Genomic DNA, 24,276 nt, shown 5'->3' with positions numbered 1-24,276 from the left:
CTTTGGATTTCTTCTTTTTATCTGTATTTTCTTGAAAGTACTTAGAAAATATATTAGCAATAAAGAATTCCTCAAATTAATTAGTTTAAATGAAAGAAATTGTAATTAAATATATGAACATGTGAAAATAATGAAAGAATAACTACTAAAGATGTAAATGAATTAGCGCATCTCCATAGTGGCAGCAATGACTGATGAGGTTGAACACAATCTTCCCTCACGTAGCACCCACCTATTACGACAGAGATGGAGATAGTGGTAGTGGAGTGATGGTGGCTGTGGTGAGAATGAAAGTTAGTGGTGGTGAAAGAAGAGAGAAATTAGAGAAGAGAGATGGTGGTCACAGCAAACGTTACTAGCTACGACATAGAAGGGGAAATTGACGGTGGCTGTGACAGACGTCACTGGCGGAGATAATGGAAGCTTATGGCAGTGGCAGTGAGAGAAGGGAGAGAAAATAGAAAATAGGAAAGAGAAGAGAAAGGGAAGATGCATAAATGAGGAAGAGTGCGTATTCGAATTTAGGTTAGGTTTTACCATTGGATTTTCCATAAAAAATATCCAATGGTAATATTGGTTTCGTTAAGTAAAATGATGCATTTTGAATTTTTAATTATCGTTGTATTTATATGACGTAAACTCTGACAGTAATAAGTACACCATTTTACTTTAAATCCACACTAACCGTTATGGTTAGATCTTCCAACGGTTTCTTTAATTCAATGATAATACTAATAGCTTAATGAAATTGTTATCGACAGTAAATTTGCTGGTAATGGCTGACACAGAATTGGTAGATAATTTTGATGGTTTTTAGCAAATTTCTTGTAATGAATGAACTGCTTGGTATTTGTGCTAGGTCTTTTAATGCAAATAAATGCATACATTTCCTTCAAAAGTGGAAACTAAAGGGTTTAGGCGCCAAAAATGACTAGAAAAGCTTGGAGCACGCAACTAATTCGAATGGATCATTTGTAAGATACAACAATTATCTGAGTTTGGGGGGCTAATGAATAATCTAGGATTGGAGGCCGTCCAATTCACTTGACCAAAAAAATAAAAAAAAACATCACGATCAACAGGAATGAGTTGCAAAGTCATATAAATCTGGGACCATTAATGTGTAATGTGTAATGTGTAATTCATCATACGGTTTAGTGATTTACAACAAAGCTTAATGAATATCCACTAAATGGCAAGAAAACTGTCAGCAAAAGACAAAATATATAAGAAAAGCTGGATACAAGAGGGAGGTACACTGCTTTTTACAATTATCTTACTGCTAAAATCTATTTACTCATTTAAGCATCAGAATGACATTACAAGTACCAATCACAACTCATAAATTTAAAGAAGGCAATGTTCCGAGTTACTCCATTGGTGAATTACACATCACATTTGACGTTCAAACTTTACATTAAACACTCCTATTTTACTCATTCTATTATAATCATACTATTGTATTGCAATATTGCGACGTGTTGATTTTTATTAATTATATATTGTAAAATGGATTTATATCTTTCTAGTAGTTATCGAAGAATATTTATACAAAAATGTAATATATATATATATATATATATATATATATATATATATTAAATAATAGAGTTTATACAAATTAAATAAGTTAGTAAAAAATAATTTTAAAAAAATGACAATGTCTTTTTAAACATGATTTTTTTTTACATTATATATTTGCATGAACTTGTAAAAAATAAAGGAGTGATATTATCAAAATAGGAATGACAATATTCATTTGCTAAAAATTATAAAAAAAATATATAAATTAAATAGAAATTTTGTATACATTACATGAGAATCTAAATTAGTATTATTATGCAACGCATTATATTCGAGTATCAAGTATTCTAAGGTGGCACATTTTATTCCATGTGCATCTCTTTTGAACATTAATTATTACGTTGTATTTTACATTTCCACCCTTCACATTCAACCGGCCGGGGATATTAACACTCCATAATTATAATATATTTGGGGCATAAGCAATCACATACATTGGCACATTATTGAAGATATTATTGTTACTGTTTATTTCTTACACAATATTGAAACACATACGCCCTTTAATTTATTGGAGGATGGCTTAAATTTCTAATCACTATGCAGTGGTAGTTTTCCAACAAAGTTGGAATTAAGACTACCCAAATAAACGTGATCCTCAAACTCTAAAGCTGACGTCACGAAATTAATTACTTTTCCATTGTTATCACTAAACATTTTGATTATGTTGCCATCAGTTCTCACTTTTACGATCATTGCCTTCTTGGTTGCACCATTGATCACTTTATATAGCCTTGGAAATGTAGCCAACATGCGCTTAATGACCTTGTATTTGTGCACAAACTCCAATCCTTCAATAGTTTGCTGAACAACATAAGAGACAACCAATTTAATACCACCTTAAAGGTTTTATCATAATCTTTCACTTTGTTAATCAAATCAGTTCGTGGATGAATTTAATGATTAAAATTATGGGAATTATCACGATATCCTTTAAAAGTATAAAATATCAATATGAGGTACGTCTAAAACGAGCACAATAATGATGTGTTTATTAGATGTGCCATATTTATATAGGCTATTAGATTTGATTAGATGAAAATTAAAGGCTAATATAAAAAAAGAGTATGGAAGGACTCTAATAAATACAGAATATTTTAGTACATAAATAAATACTTTAAATGATAATATTTTAAATGATAACAGAATCTTTTAATCTTAAATAATTAAATATAAAACATATAAATACAAAAATATAAGTATTCTTTATTCAATAAATTTAATTATTATGTAAAAAATTTTTATGATATTAAAAAATTATATTAAAATAAAATTTTAAACTGTAACATAAAAATATAAAATAATTAAAATTTTATTTTATATTACTTGACAAATAATTAAATTATTATATTTAAAATTTATTAACTAGCTAATTTTATTAAAGATATTATATAATATAATTTTTCATCAAAATATTTTAAAAATATAATTTATTTAAAATATTATTTATAATACATGAAAATATTAACTTTTTTTTTAATTAAAAAAATAGAATAAATAATATAATTCTAAAGATATGCTTATCATATTACATATTTACTTATATTAGTAAAACCTAAACTAATCAAACTTATGTAATTAAAAATATAAAATATATAAATACAAAAAAAATAAAAATATTTTAAAAATATTATGACATTTGTACACTAATTTTTCATATATATATATATATATATATATATATATATATATATATATATATATATATCATATATATATATATAAATTTGGTCGAGTTAGAGAATAAAAAATTTAACTAAAACAATAAGAAAATACATGAAAATAATAAAAATAAAAAATGACCTTATTATAAATATATATTTTTAAATATTATATATATGAAACTTTAAAGTTAATTTTAATAAATAAAAAATATTTATTTTTTTGTATTGATATGTTTTATATTTTTAATTATGTAAGTTTGATTAGTTTAGGTCTTACTAATATAAGTAAATATATAATGTGATAGGCATGTCTTTAGAATTATATTATTTTTATTCTACTTTTTTAAAAAAATTGAAAAAAATAAAAAAGGTTAATATTTTCATGTATTATATATAATATTTTAAATAAATTATATTTTCAAAATATTTTGATGAAAAATTATTTTATATGATAATATCTTTAACAAAATTAGTTAATTAATAATTTTGAATATAATAATCTAATTATTTGTCAAGTAATATAAAATAAAATTTTAATTATTTTATATTTTTATGTTACAGTTTAAAATTTTATTTTAATATAATTTTTTAATATTATAAAAACTTCTTGTATAATAATTAATTTTATTGAATAAAAATACTCATATTTTTCTATTTATATGTTTTATATTTAATTATTTAAGAATAAAAGATTTTATTGTCATTTAAAATATTGTGTATTAAAGTATTTCCATTTAAAATATTTATTTATGTACTAGGATATTCTGTATTTATTAGAGTCCATCAATACTCTTCTTTTATATTAGGCTTTGATTTTCATCTAATCAAATCTAATGGTCTATATAAATGTGGCGCATCTAATAAACACATAATTATTGTGTTCATTTTAGACATATCCATCAATATGTATGTAGTTGAAAAGTTGTTACAAGTCTTATTAACTAAACTTAGTTATTTTTAAAATTTTAAAAATCTTAAAAATGAATTTAAACTATATTGACTAGACCAAAGTATTGATACTCTTATTAAAAAAAATATACAGTAACAAATCTATAAAATTATAAACAAAGTTCATTTGCAAAAAATTTTATCATCTTTCTATCTTTTAATCGACATGATATTGGATTGATCTTTCTACCTTTGTTTTAGAAAAAAGTACTTTAATAAAAAGGTGATTCAAGTACACGCCATACAAGAGAGAAGGCCAATTAAATATTAGAAATTCTTGGAATCAGCATTTTTTTTTGTCAATTTTGACAAATATTTGGTCCATACGAATATCAAATTATCTTCAACAAATAAACTTTATTGATTTATTTGTGTAAACTTTGATAAATTTAGATTCAAATCGTGTTGACTTATGTGCGCAAACTTAATTAATTATAGATGCAAATTATATGTTTCTATGGACAAATATTTATAAAAATGATTGTAAATTTTTACTGGTTATGTAGTATTACTGTTTAAAATAAAAAAATGCCATAAAAATATGCATGGCTATATACAACGAAAAGGAGGCAATTAAATATTAGCATTCTGTTAACAATGTTGACTAGATAAATTTAAAAGAGCTAACTTTATAAAATTTAGAAATCAAATCAATATTTTAAAATCTAAAGATTAAATTGATTTTTTGGCTACAAAAACATTGAAATTAAATTAATTCTTATTTGTCTACACATTTTTTTTTATAACTCTTGAAGAGTTTTAACCCTTAAGGTTACTTCAAAAGAAAAAAGAACTTGTGATGCACTGTCCTACTAGTATTTTTCTTCCTACTATTATCACTTTATCACTAAAGGAAGAAGACACTACTGAATTGTCCCTTTGCTATTGCCATCAAGACAGTTGGTAGCACTGGCACCGACGAATATTTGTAAATTACACCCAACAAAATTTTCAACACTAATTACACTAAATCACACCATAATCATCCTACGATTTTGTTTATTGTCACTGTCTCTCTAGGAAAGAGAATTCTATTGAAATTGTCAAAATAAACTCTACTTTTCTCACCTCTTGCATTAGATATCTGAATCTGTTTCTTTCAAAATATTGTGTATAATTTCACTTTTTGTCTTCATTTTACCATTTGATAATGCTTTCCTCATATGTTCTAATCATTAGCTCATTTGGAATTCCCAAGGATTCTCCTAGGACAAATTAAACGGATACTTCCACTCCACGCACCACTGCTATAAACCTATTTCTTACATCTACCATTTCAGTTAGAATACCAGCCACTTATTATTATCAATTTATCATCAAGAACATATCCACCAATGAAAATCGTTATTTTTCTCGAATAAATTCAACACATAGCCACCATTGTCTTTTGTGCATCCCTTGAGGTAGTTCAATTATTATTTGTGGTCTGCCAACCTGTTTACTTTTACAAACAACATCATGCTTATGATATCTTTTTCACTCTTTCTAATGACTTATTAGGGTGTGTTTGGTTTTGCGTTAGAAAGAAGAGAAGTACGTTTGAGTGCATTGAACGCTTCCTCTTTTTGTTTGGATGCTTTTTTTTTCTTTAAACGCCAACGTGATTTTAGGTTCTTAACGTGCGTTTATAAGAAGTTAGAAATTGTAGCTTCTGCGTTTAGATAATCACGTTAGGATTGAATTTATTTTGTTTTATCAATTCTACCCTTTATTTCTTTGCTTGTAGTCCTTTTAGTATTTAAATATTTTAAATATATAATTATATTTTTTTATTAAATTTTTACTTTTAATTTTGTATAAAAAAAATATTTTTATTTAGCTTTGTTAAAATTTGTAAGTGTAATTCTTGTATATTAATTTATTATTATAATTTTGTTATAATATAAATTATTGATCCCATTAAAAAAAACAAAATAAATAAAAAATTAATTATAACTAAGAATCAAGTCATGAATAATTAAAATTTATAGTTTAAAATAGTATTAAATAAAAGAGTAGAGAGAGTATTAAAAAAATTATAAGTAATATAATTTAATAAAGTATATTTTGATATATATTTTTCATATATTATTTTTGCTTTTGATATAAAAATATATTTTGACAATTTTTATATATTATTTTTATTTTAGTAAGTAAATATTAATTTTATTATAAAATTAATTAATAATATTTATTTAAATAAATAAATTAAAATGATAGAATAATATAAAAAATTTATTTAATTTGATGTCTATTTTAGTAATTTTTTATCTAAAAGTAATTTTGAGTAGTGTAATCCAAACAATATTTACTTTACTATAATCCATTTTGATAAAAGATTACCAAACATAAATCACTTTAACACAAACTCACTTTTCATCAAAATCAAGTTTGCAAAATCAATTTTATGCAAACTCCCGTTTACAAACTGAAATCCAAACACACACTTAATATCTCCTCCCAAACCTCTTCTACTAGAGTTTCTTTATTATCAAAGACTCTACAATTCCTAATGTTCTATGTCACCCATATGATTGCAAAAAACAAGTTAACCCATTTTCTAGTACATATAACTAGTCTTTATGTTATCGTACCAAACTTCAAAAACTCCCTAATACCCTTCGGGTTTACCGCATCAAACCCCTATACATAGGACTAAACACTACAATTTATTAATGAAATTACAATGAACAAACAAATGATTGTTATCCTTGACACAAACATTACAAAGGATACAATTAGATTCACATTATGAATGATGTTTATCCTTGCAGACTTTACCTTTGTATTTAGTTTGCAAAGTAAGCAAACTATCCTATCATCTCAACTCTAGATGGAACCATCCCTCTTAAATATTGTAAAAAAAAAAAAAAAACTTTGATTCCGCCACACCTAGCTTTGCCCACACAAATGTACTTATCAATGATTTTACTGAGAAACATCTATATCAATGATTTTATGAGAAGCATATGTGATGAGAGGATAATTTATACGCTTTTTGGCATTGTTTTTAGGTAGTTTTTAGTATATTCTAGTTACTTTTTAATATATTTTTATTAGTTTTTATGCAAAAATTATATTTCTGAACTTTACTATGAGTTTGTGTGTTTTTCTGTAATTTTAGGTATTTTCTGGCTGAAATTGAGGGACCTAAGCAAAAGTCTGATTCAGAGGCTGAGAAAGGATTGCAGATGTTGTTGGATTCTGACCCTCCTGCACTCGAAGTGGATTTCTGGAGCTACAGATACCCAATTGGCATGCTCTCAATTGCATTGGAAAGTACACACTTGGGCTTTCCAACAATGTATAATAGTTCATACTTTGCTCGAGATTTGACGGCCCAAACTGGCGTCCAAACGCCCACCAGAGACCCTTTTCTAGCGTTAAATGCCGGAACTAGCACCAGAACTGGAGTTAAACGCAAAAATTGGCATCCAAGCTGGCGTTTAACTCCAAGAATGGCCTATGCATGTGAAAGCTTCAAAGCTCAGCCCAAATACACACTAAGTGGGCCCCGAAAGTGGATTTCTGCACTATCTGCACTTAGTTACTTATTTTCTGTAATTCCTAGTCACTAGTTTAGTATAAATAGCATTTTTTACTATTGTATTAAGGGGCTTATGCCATTTTTCACATTTGGGAGGCTGGCCATTCGGCCATGCCTAGACCTTTTTCTCTTATGTATTTTTCAACGGTGGAGTTTCTACACCTCATAGATTAAGGTGCGGAGCTCTACTGTTCTTCATAAATTAATGCAAGTACTATTATTTCTCTTTCAATTCACGCTTACTTCTTCTCCAAGATATAATCTCGTACTTAATTCAGTTAAGTCAAAATGAAGGGGTGACCCGTGACAATCACCCACTATCTTCGTTACTCGCTTAGCCAAGATCCGCGTGCCTGACAACCACAAGCGGTCTACATGATGTTCAACATAGTCATTGGACGACAGTCGGAGTATAATTTCTTGGGCCTCTGATCCACGGATTTGACTCGCCTCTCCTGACAACAGAGCATTCAAATCCGTGAGATTAGAACCTTCGTGGTATAAGCTAGAACCAATTGGCAGCATTCTTGAGATCCGGAAAGTCTAAACCTTGTCTGTGGTATTTCGAGTAGGATCTGGGATGGGATGACTATGACGAGCTTCAAACTCGCGAATGTTGGGCGCAGTGATAGTGTGCAAAAGGATAGAGAGATCCTATTCCGACACAAGTGAGAACCGACAGATGATTAGCCGTGCGGAAACCGTACCTGGACCATTTTCACTGAGAAGACGGATGGTAGCCATTGACAACGGTGATCCACCAACATACAGCTTACCATGGAAGGGAGCACGCATGATTGGATCAAGGCAATAGGAAAGCAGAGGTTCAGAAGCAACAAAGCATCTCCAAACGTTTATCTGAAATTCCCACTAATGAATTACATAAGTATCTTTATTTTATTTAATGTTTTATTTATCTTTTAATTATCAAAACCTCATAACCATTTGAGTCCACCTGACTAAGATTTACAGGATGACCATAGCTTGCTTCAAGCCGACAATCTCTGTGAGATCGACCCTTACTCGCATAAGGTTTTATTACTTGGACGACCCAATGCACTTGCTGGTTAGTTGTGCGGAGTTGCAAAAGTGTGATTGCAATTACGTGCACCAAGTTTTTGGCGCCGTTGCCAGGGTTTATTCGAGTTTGGACAACTGACGGTTCATCTTGTTGCTTAGATTAGGTAACCTTTTTTCTTGTTTCAACCTTTATTTTCTTTTCAAAAATGTTTTCGAAAAAATTAATAAAATCATAAAAACAAAAAAAATTTGTGTCTCTTGTTTGAGTCTAGTGTCAAATTTTAAGTTTGGTGTTAACTGCATGTTTTTAATTTTTCTTAGATTTTCGAAAATTCATGCATTGTGTTCTTCTTTGATCTTCAAGTTGTTCTTGATGATTTTCCTTGTTTGATCTTTAAATTTTATTGTTTTGTGTCTTTTCTTATTTTTCTTGTGCATTTTCAAATTCATGGTGTCTAAACATTAAAAATTTTTAAGTTTGGTGTCTTGCATGTCTTTCTTTTCTTAAAAAATTTTCAAAAATATGTTCTTGATATTCATCATGATCTTCAAAGTGTTCTTGGTGTTCATCTTGACATTCAAAGTGTTCTTGCATGCATTATTTGCTTTGATCTTAAATTTTTATGTTTTGTTTCATTTTGTTGTTTTTCTCTCTCCTCATTAAAAATTCAAAAGTAAAAAAATATCTTCTCCTTTTTCTTCTCATAAATTTCAAAATTGAGTTGACTTGGTCAAAAAATTTTTAAAATTTAGTTGTTTCTTGTTAGTCAAGTCAAAATTTCAAATTCAAAAAAAATAAATATATATCTTTTCAGTAAATAATACAAAGAAATAAGGATCAGAACATAAAGCAGAGGAATCACAGAGAAAAAGAGCTCACTGGCGTTAAAACGCCAGTAAAGATATCATTCTGGGCATTAAACGCCAAAATGGGCAGCATTCTGGGCGTTTAACGCCAGAATTGGCAGCATTCTGGGCGTTTAGAAAAATGCCTAGTAAAGAAGGATTCCTTGCATTTAACACCAGCCAGGTACCCTGCCTGGCGTTAAACGCCCAGAGAGGCAGTCAAGTGGGCATTAAATGTCAGAATGGATAGCATTCTGGGCGTTTAACGCCAGGATGATACAAGGGAGGTAATTTTGTTTCCAATTCGATTTTTTTTTCAAATTTTCATGTTTTAATTCATAATTTTAAATGGCTATCTTTTTCATCCCTTTTAAATTTTAAAATCTTATCTTTTTCATATCATCTTTCATCAATCATATCTTTCTATCTTATCTTTTTCATTTTTCTTTTAATGTTTTCGAAAATTTTCAAACTAATTTTTCAAAAATCTTTTCTTAATCTTATTTCATATTTTCGAAAATCCTTGCTAACAATTAATGATTTGATTCAAAAATTTCAAGTTTGTTACTTTCTTGTTAAGAAAGGTTCAATCTTTAAATTCTAGAATCATATCTTTTAGTTTCTTATTAGTCAAGTCATGAACTCTAATTTTAAAAATCAAACCTTTTTAATTTCTTTTTCAATTCTTTTTCAAAATAAATTTCAATCATATCTTTTTAAAATTTAAATTTCAAAATATTTTTCTAACTTCTTATCTTTTCAAAATTATTTTCAAATCTTTTTCAACTAATCACTATTTCTTATCTTTTTCAAAACCACCTAACCACTTCCCCACTTCCAATTTTCGAAAATCACCCACCACTTTTTCAAAATTCTTTTTAATTAACTAATTATTTTAAATTCTAATTTTATTTTATTTCTTTTAATATTTTCGAAACTAACTTAATTAATTAAATAAAAACAAAAATATTTTTCTCTTTTAAAATTCGAATACTCCCTCTCTCATCTCCTTCTATGTAATTGCTAACACTTCTCTTCTCCTCATAATTCAAACCCCTCTCTCTCTGTGTGTGTGTGTGTGTGTGTGTGTGTTCGAATTCTTCATCTCCTCTCTCTTCTCATTCTTCTATTCTTCTATTCTTATACTCACATAAAGGAATCTCTATACTGTGACATAAATGATTTCACTACTCCCTTTGTTCTCTTCTTTTTCATACGAGTAGAAACAAGGATAAGGACATTCTTGTTGAGGCTGATTCTGAACCTGAAAGGACTCTGAAGAGGAAGCTAAGAAAAGCTAAAGCACAACATTCCAGAGAGGACCTTACAGAAAATTTCGAAAAAGAAGCAGACATGGCAGCCGAACCCAACAACAATGCTAGAGATGCAAGAAAGATGCTTGGTGACTATACTGCACCAACTTCCAACTTCTATGGAAGAAGCATCTCAATTCCTGCCATTGGAGAGAACAACTTTGAGTTTAAGCCTCAATTAGTTTCTCTAATGCACCAGAATCGCAAGTTTCATGGAGTTCCATCGAAAGATCCACATTAGTTCTTAGCTGAATTCTTGCAGATCTGTGATACTGTTAAGACCAATGGGGTTGATCCCGAGGTCTACAGACTTATGCTTTTTCCCTTTGCTATAAGAGACAGAGTTAGGATATGGTTAGACTCACAACATAGAGAAAGCCAGAACTCTTGGGACAAGTTGGTCAGTGCTTTCTTGACCAAATTCTTTCCACCTCAAAAGATGAGCAAGCTTAGAGTGGAAGTCCAAACCTTCAAACAGAAGGAAGGTGAATCTCTCTATAAAGCTTGGAAAAGATACAAGCAATTAACCAAAAAGTGTCCTTCTGACATGCTTCCAGAATGGATCATCATATGTATATTCTATGATGGTCTATTTGAATTGTCCAAGATGTCATTGGACCATTCTGTTGGTGGATCTCTTCATCTGAAAACACCTGCAGAAGCCTAGGAACTCATTGAGATAGTTGCAAATAACCAGTTCATGTACACTTCTGAAAGAAATCCTGTGAATAATGGGATGACTCAGAAGAAAGGAGTTCTTGAAATTGATACTTTGAATGCCATATTGGCTCAGAACAAAATATTGACTCAGCAAGTCAATATGATTTCTCAAAATCTGACTGGATTGCAAGCTGCATCCGGTAGTACTAAAGAAGCCTCCTCTGAAGGAGAAGCTTATGACCCTGAGAATCTTGCAATGGAAGAGGTGAATTACATGGGAGAACCCTATGGAAACACATATAATCCTTCATGGAGAAATCATCCAAATTTCTCATGGAAGGATCAACAGAAGCCTCAACAACGCTTCAATAATAATAATGGTGGGAAACATAGGTTTGGCAATAGCAAGTCTTTTTCATCTTCTTCTCAGTAACAGACAGAGAATTCCGAGCAGAGCCCCTCTGGCTTAGCAAACATAGTCTCTGACCTATCTAAGGTCACTCTCAATTTCATGACCGAGACAAGATCCTCCATCAGAAATTTGGAGGTACAAGTGGGTCAGCTGAGTAAAACAGTTACTGAAAATTCTCCTAGTACTCTCCCAAGCAATACAGAAGAGAATCCAAAGAGAGAGTGCAAGGCCATTAATATAACCAAAATGGCCGAACCTATAGAGGAGGAAGAGGTAGTGATCTCCAGTCAGGAAGACCTCAATGGACATCCACTAGCCAATAAGGAAGTCCCTAATGAGGAACCAAATGAATCTGAGGCTCATATAGAGACCATAGAGATTTCACTGAACTTCTTATTACCATTCATGAGCTCTGATGAGTATTCTTCCTCTAAAGAAGATGAAGATATTATTGAAGAGCAAGTTACACAATACCTAGGAGCAATCATGAAGCTGAATGCCAAGTTATTTGGTAATGAGACCTGGGAGGATGAACCTCTATTGCTCATCAATGAACTGAATACCTTGGTTCAGCTGAAAATACCTCAGAAGAAACCAGATCCTGGAAGGTTCTTAATACCTTGTACTATAGGCACCATGACCTTTGAGAAGGCTTTGTGTGACCTGGAGTCAGGTATAAACCTCATGCCACTCTCTGTAATGGAGAAACTAGGAATCTTTGAGGTACAAGTTGCAATAATCTCATTAGAGATGGCAGACAAATCAATGAAAAAGGCTTATGGACTTGTAGAAGATGTCTTAGTGAAGGTTGAAGGTCTCTACATCCCTGCTGACTTCATAATCCTAGACACTAGGAAGGATGAGGATGAATCCGTTATCCTTGGAAGACCCTTCCTAGCCACAGCAAGGGCTGTGATTGATGTGGATAGAGGAGAGTTTATCCTTCAATTGAATGAGGACTACCTTGTGTTTAAGGCTCAAGGATCTTCTTCTGTAAACATGGAGAAGAAGCATGAAAAGCTTCATCCAATTCTCTCCATACAGAGTCAAGCAGAGCCCCCACATTCAAACTCTAAGTTTGGTGTTGGGAGACCACAATCCTGCTCTGAGCATCTGTGAAGTTCTGTAAGAGCTTCCTGTCAAGCTATTGACATTAAAGAAGCGTTTATTGGGAGGCAACCCAATTTTATTTATCTATGTTAATTAATTTTTTATTTTATTTTCTATTGTTAGTTTATGTTTTCTTTAGGTTGAAGATCATGTGGAGTCACAAAAACAACTGCAGAATTAAAGCAGGAATCAAAAATAGCATAAAAAATAGCACACCCTGGAGGACGAGCTTACTGGCGTTTAAACGCCAGTAAGGATAGCAAAATGGGCGTTTAACGCCTAAAATGGCAGCATTCTGGGTGTTAAATGCCAGAATGGGCAAACAGACTGGCGTTTAATGCCAGAAAAGGGTGTATGGTTCCTGGCTGGCGTTAAACACCAGTAAGAATAGCAGAATGGGTGTTTAACACCCAGTCTGGCAGCATTCTGGGCATTAAATGCCAGAAAAGGCAGCCAGACTGGCGTTTAATGCCAGGAAAGGTAGCAAAGCTGGTGTCAAACGCCAGAAATAGCACACAGAGGGCGTTTAAACGCCAGAAATGTGCAGGAATGAGAAATCCTTGACACCTCAGAATCTGTGGATCCCACAGGATCCCCACCTACCCCAACTCACTCTCTTTTCTCTTTACACCTTTCCATAACACTCTTTCCCAAACACCGTTCACCTATCAAATCCTACCCTCTTCCCCACAATCTCTCTACCACTCACATCCATCAACTCTTCCCCAAAAAACCCCTCATAAAACCCTACCTACCTCACCATTCAAATTCAAAACATTTCCCTCCCAAACCCACCCATTCTCACACGGATTCCCATTCTCCCTTACCCTATAAATACCCCTCCTTACCACCCTCAATTTCACACATCACAAACACTTCTTCACCTCTCTTGGCCGAACCACTCATACACTTCCATCTCCTCTATTTTTTCTTCTTCTACTCCCTTCTTTTTTCTTTTGCTCGAGAACGAGCAAACCTTTTAAGTTTGGTGTGGGAAAAAGCTCTACTTTTTTTTTGTTTTTCCATAACTATTAATGGCACCTAAGGCCGAAGAAATCTCTAAAAAGAAGAAAGGGAAGGCAGTTTCTTCCATCTCTGAGTCATAGGAGATGGAAAGATTCATATCAAAAGTCCATGAAGACCACTTCTATGAAGTTGTGGCCAAGAAAAAGGTGATCCCTGAGGTCCCCTTCATGCTCAAAAAGAGTGAATATCCAGAGATTTGACGTGAAGTTCGAAGAAGAGGTTGGGAAGTTCTCACCAACCCCATCCAACAAGTCGGAATGTTAATGGTTCAAGAGTTTTATTCTAATGCATGGATCACTAAGAACCATGATCAAAGTATGAACCTGAACCCAAAGAATTGGCTCACAGTGGTTCGGGAAAAATACTTGGATTTTAGTCTGAAAACCGTGAGGTTGGCATTCAACTTGCCAATGATGCAATGAGATCCTCATCCTTTCACTAGAAGGGTCAACTTTGATCAAAGGTTGGAGCAAGTCCTCATGGACATCTGTGTGGAAGGAGCCCAATGGAAGAGAGACTCTAAAGGCAAGCCGGTTCAACTGAGAAGGCATGACCTCAAACCCGTGGCTAGAGGATGGTTGGAGTTCATCCAATGCTCTATCATTCCTACTATCAACTGGTCCGAAGTAACTGTGGATCGGGCTATCATGATCCAAAGTATCATGATTGGAGAGGAAGTGGAAGTTCATGAGATCATACCTCTAGAACCATACAAGGTGGCTGACAGGCCCTCCACTTTGGCAAGGTTAGCCTTTCCTCATCAAGTAGACAAGCCCATCACTAAAAAGAGGATAGAGCAAACAAGAGAGCACACTCATGGACCTCAACAAGAGCATGAGGATGTTCCTCATCAAGAAATCCCTAAGATGCCTCAAGGGATGCATTTTCCTCCACACAACTATTGGGAGGAACTCAACACCTCTTTAGGAGATTTGAGTTCCAATATGGAGCAACTAAGGATGGAGCACCAAAAGCACTCCATTATCCTCCATGAAATTAGAAAGGACCAAAGAGCCATGAGAGAGGAGCAACAAAGGCAAGGAAGAGATATTGAGGAGTTCAAGCACTCCATAGGATCTTCAAGAGGAAGAACTAGCTGTCGTCACTAAAGTGAACCCGTTCTTTAATTTTCTTGTTCTTATTTTTCTTTTTTTTTCGGTTTTATGCTTTATGTTTTGTCTATGTTTGTGTCTTTATTACATGATCATTAGTGTTTAGTGTCTATGTCTTAAAGCTATGAATGTTCCATGAATCTTTCACCTCTCTTAAATAAAAAATGTTTCTATTTGTAAAAGAACAAGAAGTACATAAATTTCAAATTTTATCTTGAAATTAGTTTAATTATTTTGATGTGGTGACAATACTTTTTGTTCTCTGAATGAATGCTTGAATAGTGCATATTTTTTATAGTGAAGTTTATGAATGTTAAAATTGTTGCCTCATAAAATTGATTCTTGAAGCAAGAAAAAGCCGTGAAAAACACAAAGCTTGCGAAAAAAATGGCAAAAAATAAAGAAAAAGAAAAAGCAAGCAGAAAAAGCCAATAGCTCTTTAAACCAAAAGGCAAGAGCAAAAAAGCCAGTAACCCTTTAAACTAAAAGGCAAGGGTAAAGAGGATCCGAGGCTTTGAGCAACAGTAGATAGGAGGGCCCAAAGGAATAAAATCCTGGCATAAGTGGCTAAATCAAGCTGTCCCTAACCATGTGCTTGTGTCATGAAGGTCCAAGTGAAAAGCTTGAGACTGAGTGGTTAAAGTCGTGATCCAAAACAAAAAGAGTGTGCTTAAGAACTCTGGGCACGTCTAATTTGGGACTCTAGCAAAGTTGAGTCACAATCTGAAAAGGTTCACCCAGTTATGTGTCGGTGGCATTTATGTATCTGGTGGTAATATTGAAAAACAAAATGCTTAGGGTCACGGCCAAGACTCATAAGTAGCTGTGTTCAAGAATCAACATACTAAACTAGGAGAATCAATAATACTATCTGAATTCTGAGTTCCTATAGATGCCAATCATTCTAAACTTCAAAGGATAAAGTGAGATGCCAAAACATTTCAGAAGCAAAAAGCTACTAGTCCCGCTCATCTAATTAGAACTAAGCTTCATTGATATTTTGAAATTTATTGTATATTCTCTTCTTTTTATCCTATTTTGTTTTTGGTTGCTTGGGGACAAGCAACAATTTAAGTTTGGTGTTGTGATGAGCGGATAATTTATACCCTTTTTGGCATTGTTTTTAGGTATTTTTAGTATGTTCTAGTTACTTTTTAATATATTTTTATTATTTTTTATACAAAAATCACATTTCTAGACTTTACTATGAGTTTGTGTATTTTTCGGTAATTTCAGGTATTTTCTGGCTGAAATTGAGGGACTTGAGCAAAAGTCTGATTCAGAGGCTCAGAAAGGACTGCAGATGCTGTTGGATTCTGATCCTCCTGCACTCAAAGTGAATTTTCTGGAGCTACAGAAGCCCAATTGGCGTTCTCTCAATTGTGTCGAAAAGTAGACATCTTGGGCTTTCCATCGATGTATAATAGTTTATACTTTTCTCGAGATTTCACGGCCCAAACTGGCGTTCAAACGCCCATTAGAGACCCTTTTTCTGGTGTTAAACGCCGGAACTGGCACCAGAACTGGAGTTAAACGCCCAAACTGGTATACAAGCTGGTGTTTAACTCCAAGAATGGCCTATGTACGTGAAGACTTCAAAGCTCAGCCCAAATACACACTAAGTGGGCCCCTGAAGTGGATTTCTGCACTATCTGCACTTAGTTACTTATTTTCTGTAATCCCTAGTCACTAGTTTAGTATAAATAGCGCCTTTTACGATTGTACTAGGGGGCTTATGCCATTTTTCACATTTGGGAGGCTAGCCATTCGGCCATGCCTAGACCTTTTTCTCTTATGTATTTTCCAATGGTGGAGTTTCTACACCCATAGATTAAGGTGCGTAGCTTTGCTGTTCTTCATGAATAAATGCAAGTACTATTGTTTCTCTTTCAATTGACGTTTACTTCTTCTCCAAGATATACTCTCGTACTTAATTCAGTTAAGTCAGAATGAAGGGGTGACTCATGACAATCACCCACTATCTTCGTTACTCACTTAGTCAAGATCCGCGTGCCTGACAACCACAAGCGGTCTACATGATGTTCAACGTAGTCATTGGACGACAGCCGGAGTATAATCTCTTGGGTCTCTGATCCACGGATTTGACTTGCCTCTCCTGACAACAGAGCATTCGAATCCTTGAGATTAGAACCTTCATAGTATAGGCTAGAACCAATTGGCAGCATTCCTGAGATTTGGAAGGTCTAAACATTGTCTGTGGTATTCCGAGTAGGATCTGGGATGGGATGACTGTGAAGAGCTTCAAACTCACGAATGTTGGGCGCAATGACAGTGTACAAAATGATAGAGAGATCCTATTCCGACACAAGTGAGAACCGACAGATGATTAGCCGTATGGAAACCGTACCTGGACCATTTTCACTAGGAGGATGGATGGTAGCCATTGACAACGGTGATCCACCAACATACAGCTTGCCATGGAAGGGAGCACGCATGATTGGATGAAGACAATAGGAAAGCAGAGGTTCAGAAGCAACAAAGCATCTCCAAACGCTTATCTGAAATTCCCACTAATGAATTACATAAGTATCTTTATTTTATTTTATGTTTTATTTATCTTTGAATTATCAAAACCTCATAACCATTTGATTCTGCCTGACTAAGATTTACAAGATGACCATAGCTTGCTTCAAGCCGAAAATCTCTGTGGGATCGACCCTTACTCGCGTAAGGTTTTATTACTTGGACGACCCAGTGCACTTGCTGGTTAGTTGTGCGGAGTTGCAAAAGTGTGATTGCAATTTCGTGCACCAATATGTTTTTCGAAAAAATCCAAATTATCATCCTTTGTACCTTCATTAAAACAATATTCTGTAAAGTAGTATGTAATTTCTCACAGTATTTATACTTCCACTCAAAGAAACGTCTTTTCTATGTGAGATTCCAATTTCAAGATAGACCATCACAGAAGCTGCAGTTTATAATCAGCTTAGAGTTTTTAATTGAAATGGAATCGAGTGTTGGAAATTCATCTTTTAGGCTCTTTTCTCCCACCCATACATGCTCCCAAAATCTCATTTTGTTTCCATTTCCAACACACATTCTAAACCCTCTTATTGCTATCTCCTTGAAAGTGTTGTCTTCATTCACCACCTTAACATTATCCCTCCACGGTCCATTCGACTTTGGTATTCCATTTTCTACTACCTATTTATTTAGTTGACCCACATTATAGGATACCATTATTTTTTTCCAAAGTGATTTATCTCGTTTTCAAACTGCTACCATTATTTGAACAATAACATCGCATTCTTGATTATGATATACTCACCCCAACCCACCATGTTCTTGGGTCTTTGAAGCACACTCCTCTTTATAGTTGGCATTCTTTTCCTTCCATTTTTTATCCCCCAGAAAAAAATTAGATTAGATTTTTAGAGAGTTTGAATAAACTTAGATAGTAAAGCAAGAGGTTGTTAACCACCACTCTAATCATAGTAATTCTTCCCGCTCTAGACAGTTGACCCGCTTTCCACTTACTTAACTTATTCTCGATCTTATTGATCACCGGTCTCCAAGTCTCAATCTTTCTGGGGTTAACTCCAAAGAAAAAAAGTGTTGACTTCTAATAGGTTATTACAATCCCGACATAAGACCAAATTACAATAGGATTCTCCTATATTTCTATTCTTTTCTTCGGAGGAAAGAATAAGATGTCTTTAGCAAATTAGTGGTAGGACAAAGGTATTTTGTCTCTTTTTACCTCCAATTCCCTGATGATTCCATTCTCCTTTGCCAACCCCAATATTTGGTTTAACACTTTCGCTACCAAGATAAAGAGAAAAAGTGAAATTGGATCACCTTGTCTCAATCTCTTGTTCATTAGAAAAGGCACAGTTGGAGAACCATTTACGATATAAGATATTGTCACCATGTTGAGAAGACCTTGTATTCATCCTCTTTAAATTGTCCAAAATCCTATTAATTCTAGTACATGATTACGAAAAGACTACATTATAGTGTCATACGCTTTTCTGATGTCTAACTTCACAATTACCCCTTCTTTAATTCAAAATTTGCTAAACATAGATATCTGTTTAATGTTAAAAAATAAACTAGTTTGAAAAAACTAACCCCGAGCCAAGTGGAGCATGCATGAAAGAGTCAGTCTTCTATTTTTTCCTTGGCGCAACTGGGCCATCATAGACTTGAACTAGAGACCTCACCCGTGAAGTAAATCATCGCACCTACGGTCCTATCCAACTGATTGGAAGAGAATCAATAGATTTTTTTTCGAGAGTGATTCATCCTTTTGATTGATAAAAAAGAAGAATCCACTTCAACCCTTTGTCAAACTATTGTTCTCTTGTTTTGTTTCCAATTCAAACTTGATTGAAAAGGATCTTTCTGATTCTCAAAGAATGGGATGGGACAAAAGGATTGATCGAGAAAGACCTCTCTTTCAAGAGGATTTGTGACATGTTAAGCCCTGGTAAGGTTCTTCGCTTTGCATCGAAAAAATGGAACCAACCAAAACCAATAAAAGAAAAAGAATACTTTCATCGAGCAAATAGAAACTTTCCAAACCATGAGTATATGAGGCTGATCTTGAGCCACAATCCACACATGAATACCTTCGTTTATGGCAGCCGCTTCTTTCGAAGGAACACTAGGTTGAGAAGTTACTCGAAATACTGCCAAGATATCATATTTCTGAGCACATTCTCCATAAGGCCCTCTTATCTCTTCCTTCTTCGAGTTCGGATTATGCAAGAAGATACCGAGAAGAAACTATCAGTAACAACTGAGTTTATTACGAGATAGCTCATCATGTTTAGCTGCCAGTGTTCATCCTAAGCCATGATCAAACTCTCTATGAGATTCCTAGTTACATTACTTATAGCAATTACAACCCAAGAAGTTATAAGTACTTGGGCATGCACTTGGAATCTCCCTAATTACCAATAGAGATGTTGACCTATTTCCATGGTATCCTTTTATCTCATGCCTTTCTTTGTTCATGATTCGGGCCTATATGACATGACCGATCAATAAAAATACTCTAACACTCTGTCTTTGCTTATTTTGTTCCAAATTAAAAAAGATATTGAAGAATTATCCATATATAAAATAATGACATCATTATATTGCTCTAATTTATTGGGTTGAAAAAATGCAAAGTAAAATAGCCTTCTTCACTATATATACTATAACTGACTAATACTGCAGTACAAGGAATTTAAGTGAGTCTTCGAGACCCTTTCGATGACTTATGTTGTGTTGAAAGGATATCTACACGATCTGATCAATTGCTTAAAGCACGTGGTAGCAACAGAATTGGGGAAAAAGAATCAATGAAAAAAGAATAAGAAGTGATCAATATATTTCTTGAAACAAATATAGAATTGAATCGTATTAGTCTCTACTGGAGTTATTACTCACTATCCAATCCCTATATGGGAATTGGACTTTCATTGGCCTTATAATATATCTTAATATGGAGGACGAGAACAAAGATTTGTATCTATTTATAAATTTTTTGGAACTTAATTTGAAAATCATATTTTGACCTGGGAGTTTTTGGGATGCCCCTAATAACCAATGAATGGATTCATGATGGCAAGAGTTTTTGCTCATGGAAATTGAGACCCATTATTCAAATCGATGGGGAAAAACTAATAAGCTCAAATATTAATAAACTCTATCGAAGAGTTATCTATTGCAACAATACTCTGAGCCTTTCTTCAGCCATGTTACCATTACACATGTAATGTCTATCTTGAATAAACGCTACTCGGATCTCTCCCACTAAACAATCATCACCCTTTTTCATTCTCTTGACCAGAAATTTTTATATTACTTTATAGATACTTCCAATCATATTAATTGGCCGAAAATCATTCATTTTTGTAGGCACTTTCCCTTTTGAAGCGAAAGTCACTTTTATCTATCTACACGTTTTGACTATTTTTGAGTGGATTATTTCACTTTTAAGAGATATTTTTTCTTTTCTTTCAATTTTTCTCCTACTCATTCTTATTTTATCAGTTCAAATATCATAGCTAAGTTTAATGCACTCTTATTTTTATTCCAAGATATAACACTCATTTTTTGTCCTCATTTATTTTTACCATGATTGAATTATTACCAAATTCAATGTTACCTGAATCAAAGCAATCCAGAAAGAGCCATCAGGAGCTAGATTGATATTATCAGGTCCACCTGGAAGATTTTCAATGAAAATGTCTGTTTTGCCCTTGTTTGCTCCTTTTAGCCAATATCTAAGGACTCTTGATCTGATTATATATATATATATATATATATATATATATATATATATATATATATATATATGTTATATAACACCCAATTTTGGATATATTATGAGGTAAAAAAAGAAATATTTGTAAACAGGTACTTACTTCCAAGTTTCACTAACCAAAAGATAATCTTCATCTTTAGAGAGTGCAACTCCATTGGGAAAGTGCAATTTATCTATGACAATATCCACCTCATTTGTGTATGGATTGTACATAAGAATTTGTCCATTAGGCCTTGCTTCTAGCAGATCCAAATACCAATTATGGAGACCAAACTTGGTGCTTGCAACACTAAAATATACAATTCCATCTGATGCTTCGATCACATCATCTGCAAAACTAGTTCAACCATTTGAAACAAATTAAATATATTTTTAAACTTTAACCTGTGAGATAATTCAGATACTAATACAGACAGTAACACTTAGAATCGTAGACACATCAAACTTTAAAATAATTTAGGATGTGTGTGTGTGGACACATCAAACTTTAAAATAAATTGAGTATGTGTGTGTGTATGTGTGAGTGACACTTAAGCATTTACATATTAATGGCGGACTATCAATTCACTTTTATTTAGACTCTGCCAAAATTTATCGAAACTTTTAGCATACGCCATTGTATTTAAACATTTAGAGTATATTTGGTTTGTATTTTTATTCTTAATATATTCTATTTTTAAGATTGTGTGTGTGTGTGGACACATCAAACTTTAAAATAAATTGTGTGCGTGTGCATGTGCATGTGCATGTGCGTGTGCGTGTGCACGTGTGTGAGTGATACTTAAGCATTTACATATTAATGGCGGACTATCAATTCACTTTTATTTAGACTCTGCCAAAATTTATTGAAATTTTTAGCATACGCCATTGTATTTAAGCATTTAGAGTATATTTGGTTTGTATTTTTATTCTTAATATATTCTATTTTTAAGATTTTGAAAATAATAGTTAGGGTTGGTAGCCATACCTATACTTGCAATTATCCAACTTACTTCCACCCAATGGAAGTGGGTTGGCAACCCGACCTGCAATGATAGAGTTGGGTTGAGGTACTAGGCTAACTCTATTAGTCCAACTCATACTCTTAATATATTATATATAATAAACATACATACATATGATAAACAAGTAGATATTTAAATTCGAGTTTCTCTCTTTTGTACAACTATTTAGTATCACTAAGCTAATAATTCAATTTATTAATAATATATAAATAGTATTTGATATTATAAAATATGAATATACCAAATATCATATTTGAATAGAAATGAATTTGTTTTATGTGGATTAACTTGAGTATGGTTAGGTTGAGAGAGTTACGGTGCGGGTAGAGTTTGAATTGAGTGATTTAAACTCACAGATAGGATTAACCTAGCGTTTAAACTCTACTTTATCTTATCTATTATTACCTTAAAACAAAGTCATTATTTAGGAGTCATAGTAAAATAGAGTATAAATTTGCTTATTTTTTGGCTATTGTAGGTTAGGGTTTTTTAGGCTACTATGTCATTTTTTTTCTATTTTTGTATGTGTTGTGTATATTCAACTAAAAAAATGGTATAGGAGCGAAACTAACCTCATAACTGTTCAGTTAAAATTTGACTTAAGAAGTGACTTCAATATTTGATTGGAGGTGAGAGACCTGGTTCATCTAGGAGACTATGTGCCATACAAAGTTTGATACTCAACAGTAGTTAGGCTATAATGAATTAGTGTGTGTGTGTATGAGTGAGTATATGTGTGAGTATGTATGTTTGACAAAAAAAATGCAGCCACATCTGAATTTGGATATAACTTTAGCCAAAAATAGAAATAAATCTATGTAGTATGTGTGATCGTGTTTGTGTTGTACTAAAAAAAAGAAGTAGCTTCAACATAAAGATTAGAGATCTGTGTGGTCCCCTGGTTATACAAGTCATCATTAATGTCATGCAGAATTGTCATATTAGCTGAAGCTCTCAAAATGCAATATAACTTTTCTTCCATTAGAAGTGTACTATAGTTTGAGCGTAATCAAGTGTTTAATATAAAATTCTAATTGAATGAATGATAAAATATGTACTAGGCTTTATTTCTAATTAATAAACCTAAAAAAAAGTTAAACCAACGAATCTCAAAGACCTAGAATGACCACTCAATTTAAGCTAGACCTGACCGAATTTCATCCTAAATATGGGAGATCCCAAAAATAAATTATATCATTCATTCATCATTCTCAACCAGGTTAAGGTTCTAACTCGAGCCATCTAGCAGAACTCAGAAAAATCTAGTTTTTATAAGAGTAAATCACTAAAAGTATCTCTGAATTATTAAGTAGTTGACAAAAAAATTTTTCAAATTTATTAATGACAAAAATATTATAAAAGTTATTTTAAATATAATAAAAATATCTGACGTTGAATTTATATTTCCAAAAGTATTGACATATTAAATTTTTTATGGTTTTTTCAGATATGATTAAAAATTAGATATTTTTATTTTTAATATGTAATTATTTTAAGTATGTTGATATTTTTTAATTTTTTGTCAATAGCCATAAATATTTTTAAAAATAAAAATCTAGAGAGAGAAATTTTGATCTAGCTTTTTGCATGTATTTTTATTCAAGTTTTCTTTTAAAATTTCAAATTAAATACACAAGTCATTTGCTAAATCTAAGGACATTTGTTGCTTATTAAAATTGTATTCTATTGTTACTTTTTTGTATTTTAAATATTTTGAGAATATTTTATTATGGTTTAATTACTCTTTTGGTCCCTATAGTTTCGCAAA

At 32.5% G+C, this 24,276-nt stretch overlaps 1 protein-coding gene across 1 annotated transcript in view; it reads right to left on the bottom strand.

The window, feature by feature from the left end:
• Positions 1-1,853: 1,853 nt before the first annotated feature.
• Positions 1,854-24,276, bottom strand: part of LOC130968152 (uncharacterized) — a 47,536-nt gene continuing 25,113 nt past the window's right edge. The window contains exons 4-6 of the mRNA XM_057893259.1: positions 21,605-21,841; positions 21,346-21,478; positions 1,854-2,388 (exon numbers count right to left, since the gene is read on the bottom strand). Of these exons, the coding sequence (XP_057749242.1) occupies positions 2,116-2,388; positions 21,346-21,478; positions 21,605-21,841 (643 nt within the window). The 3' untranslated portion in view covers positions 1,854-2,115. The remainder of the gene's footprint in view (positions 2,389-21,345; positions 21,479-21,604; positions 21,842-24,276) is intronic.

Source organism: Arachis stenosperma, chromosome 3, assembly GCF_014773155.1.
Source record: "Arachis stenosperma cultivar V10309 chromosome 3, arast.V10309.gnm1.PFL2, whole genome shotgun sequence".
Lineage (NCBI taxonomy): Eukaryota > Viridiplantae > Streptophyta > Magnoliopsida > Fabales > Fabaceae > Arachis > Arachis stenosperma.
This window is presented reverse-complemented; position numbering and strand designations above follow the sequence as displayed.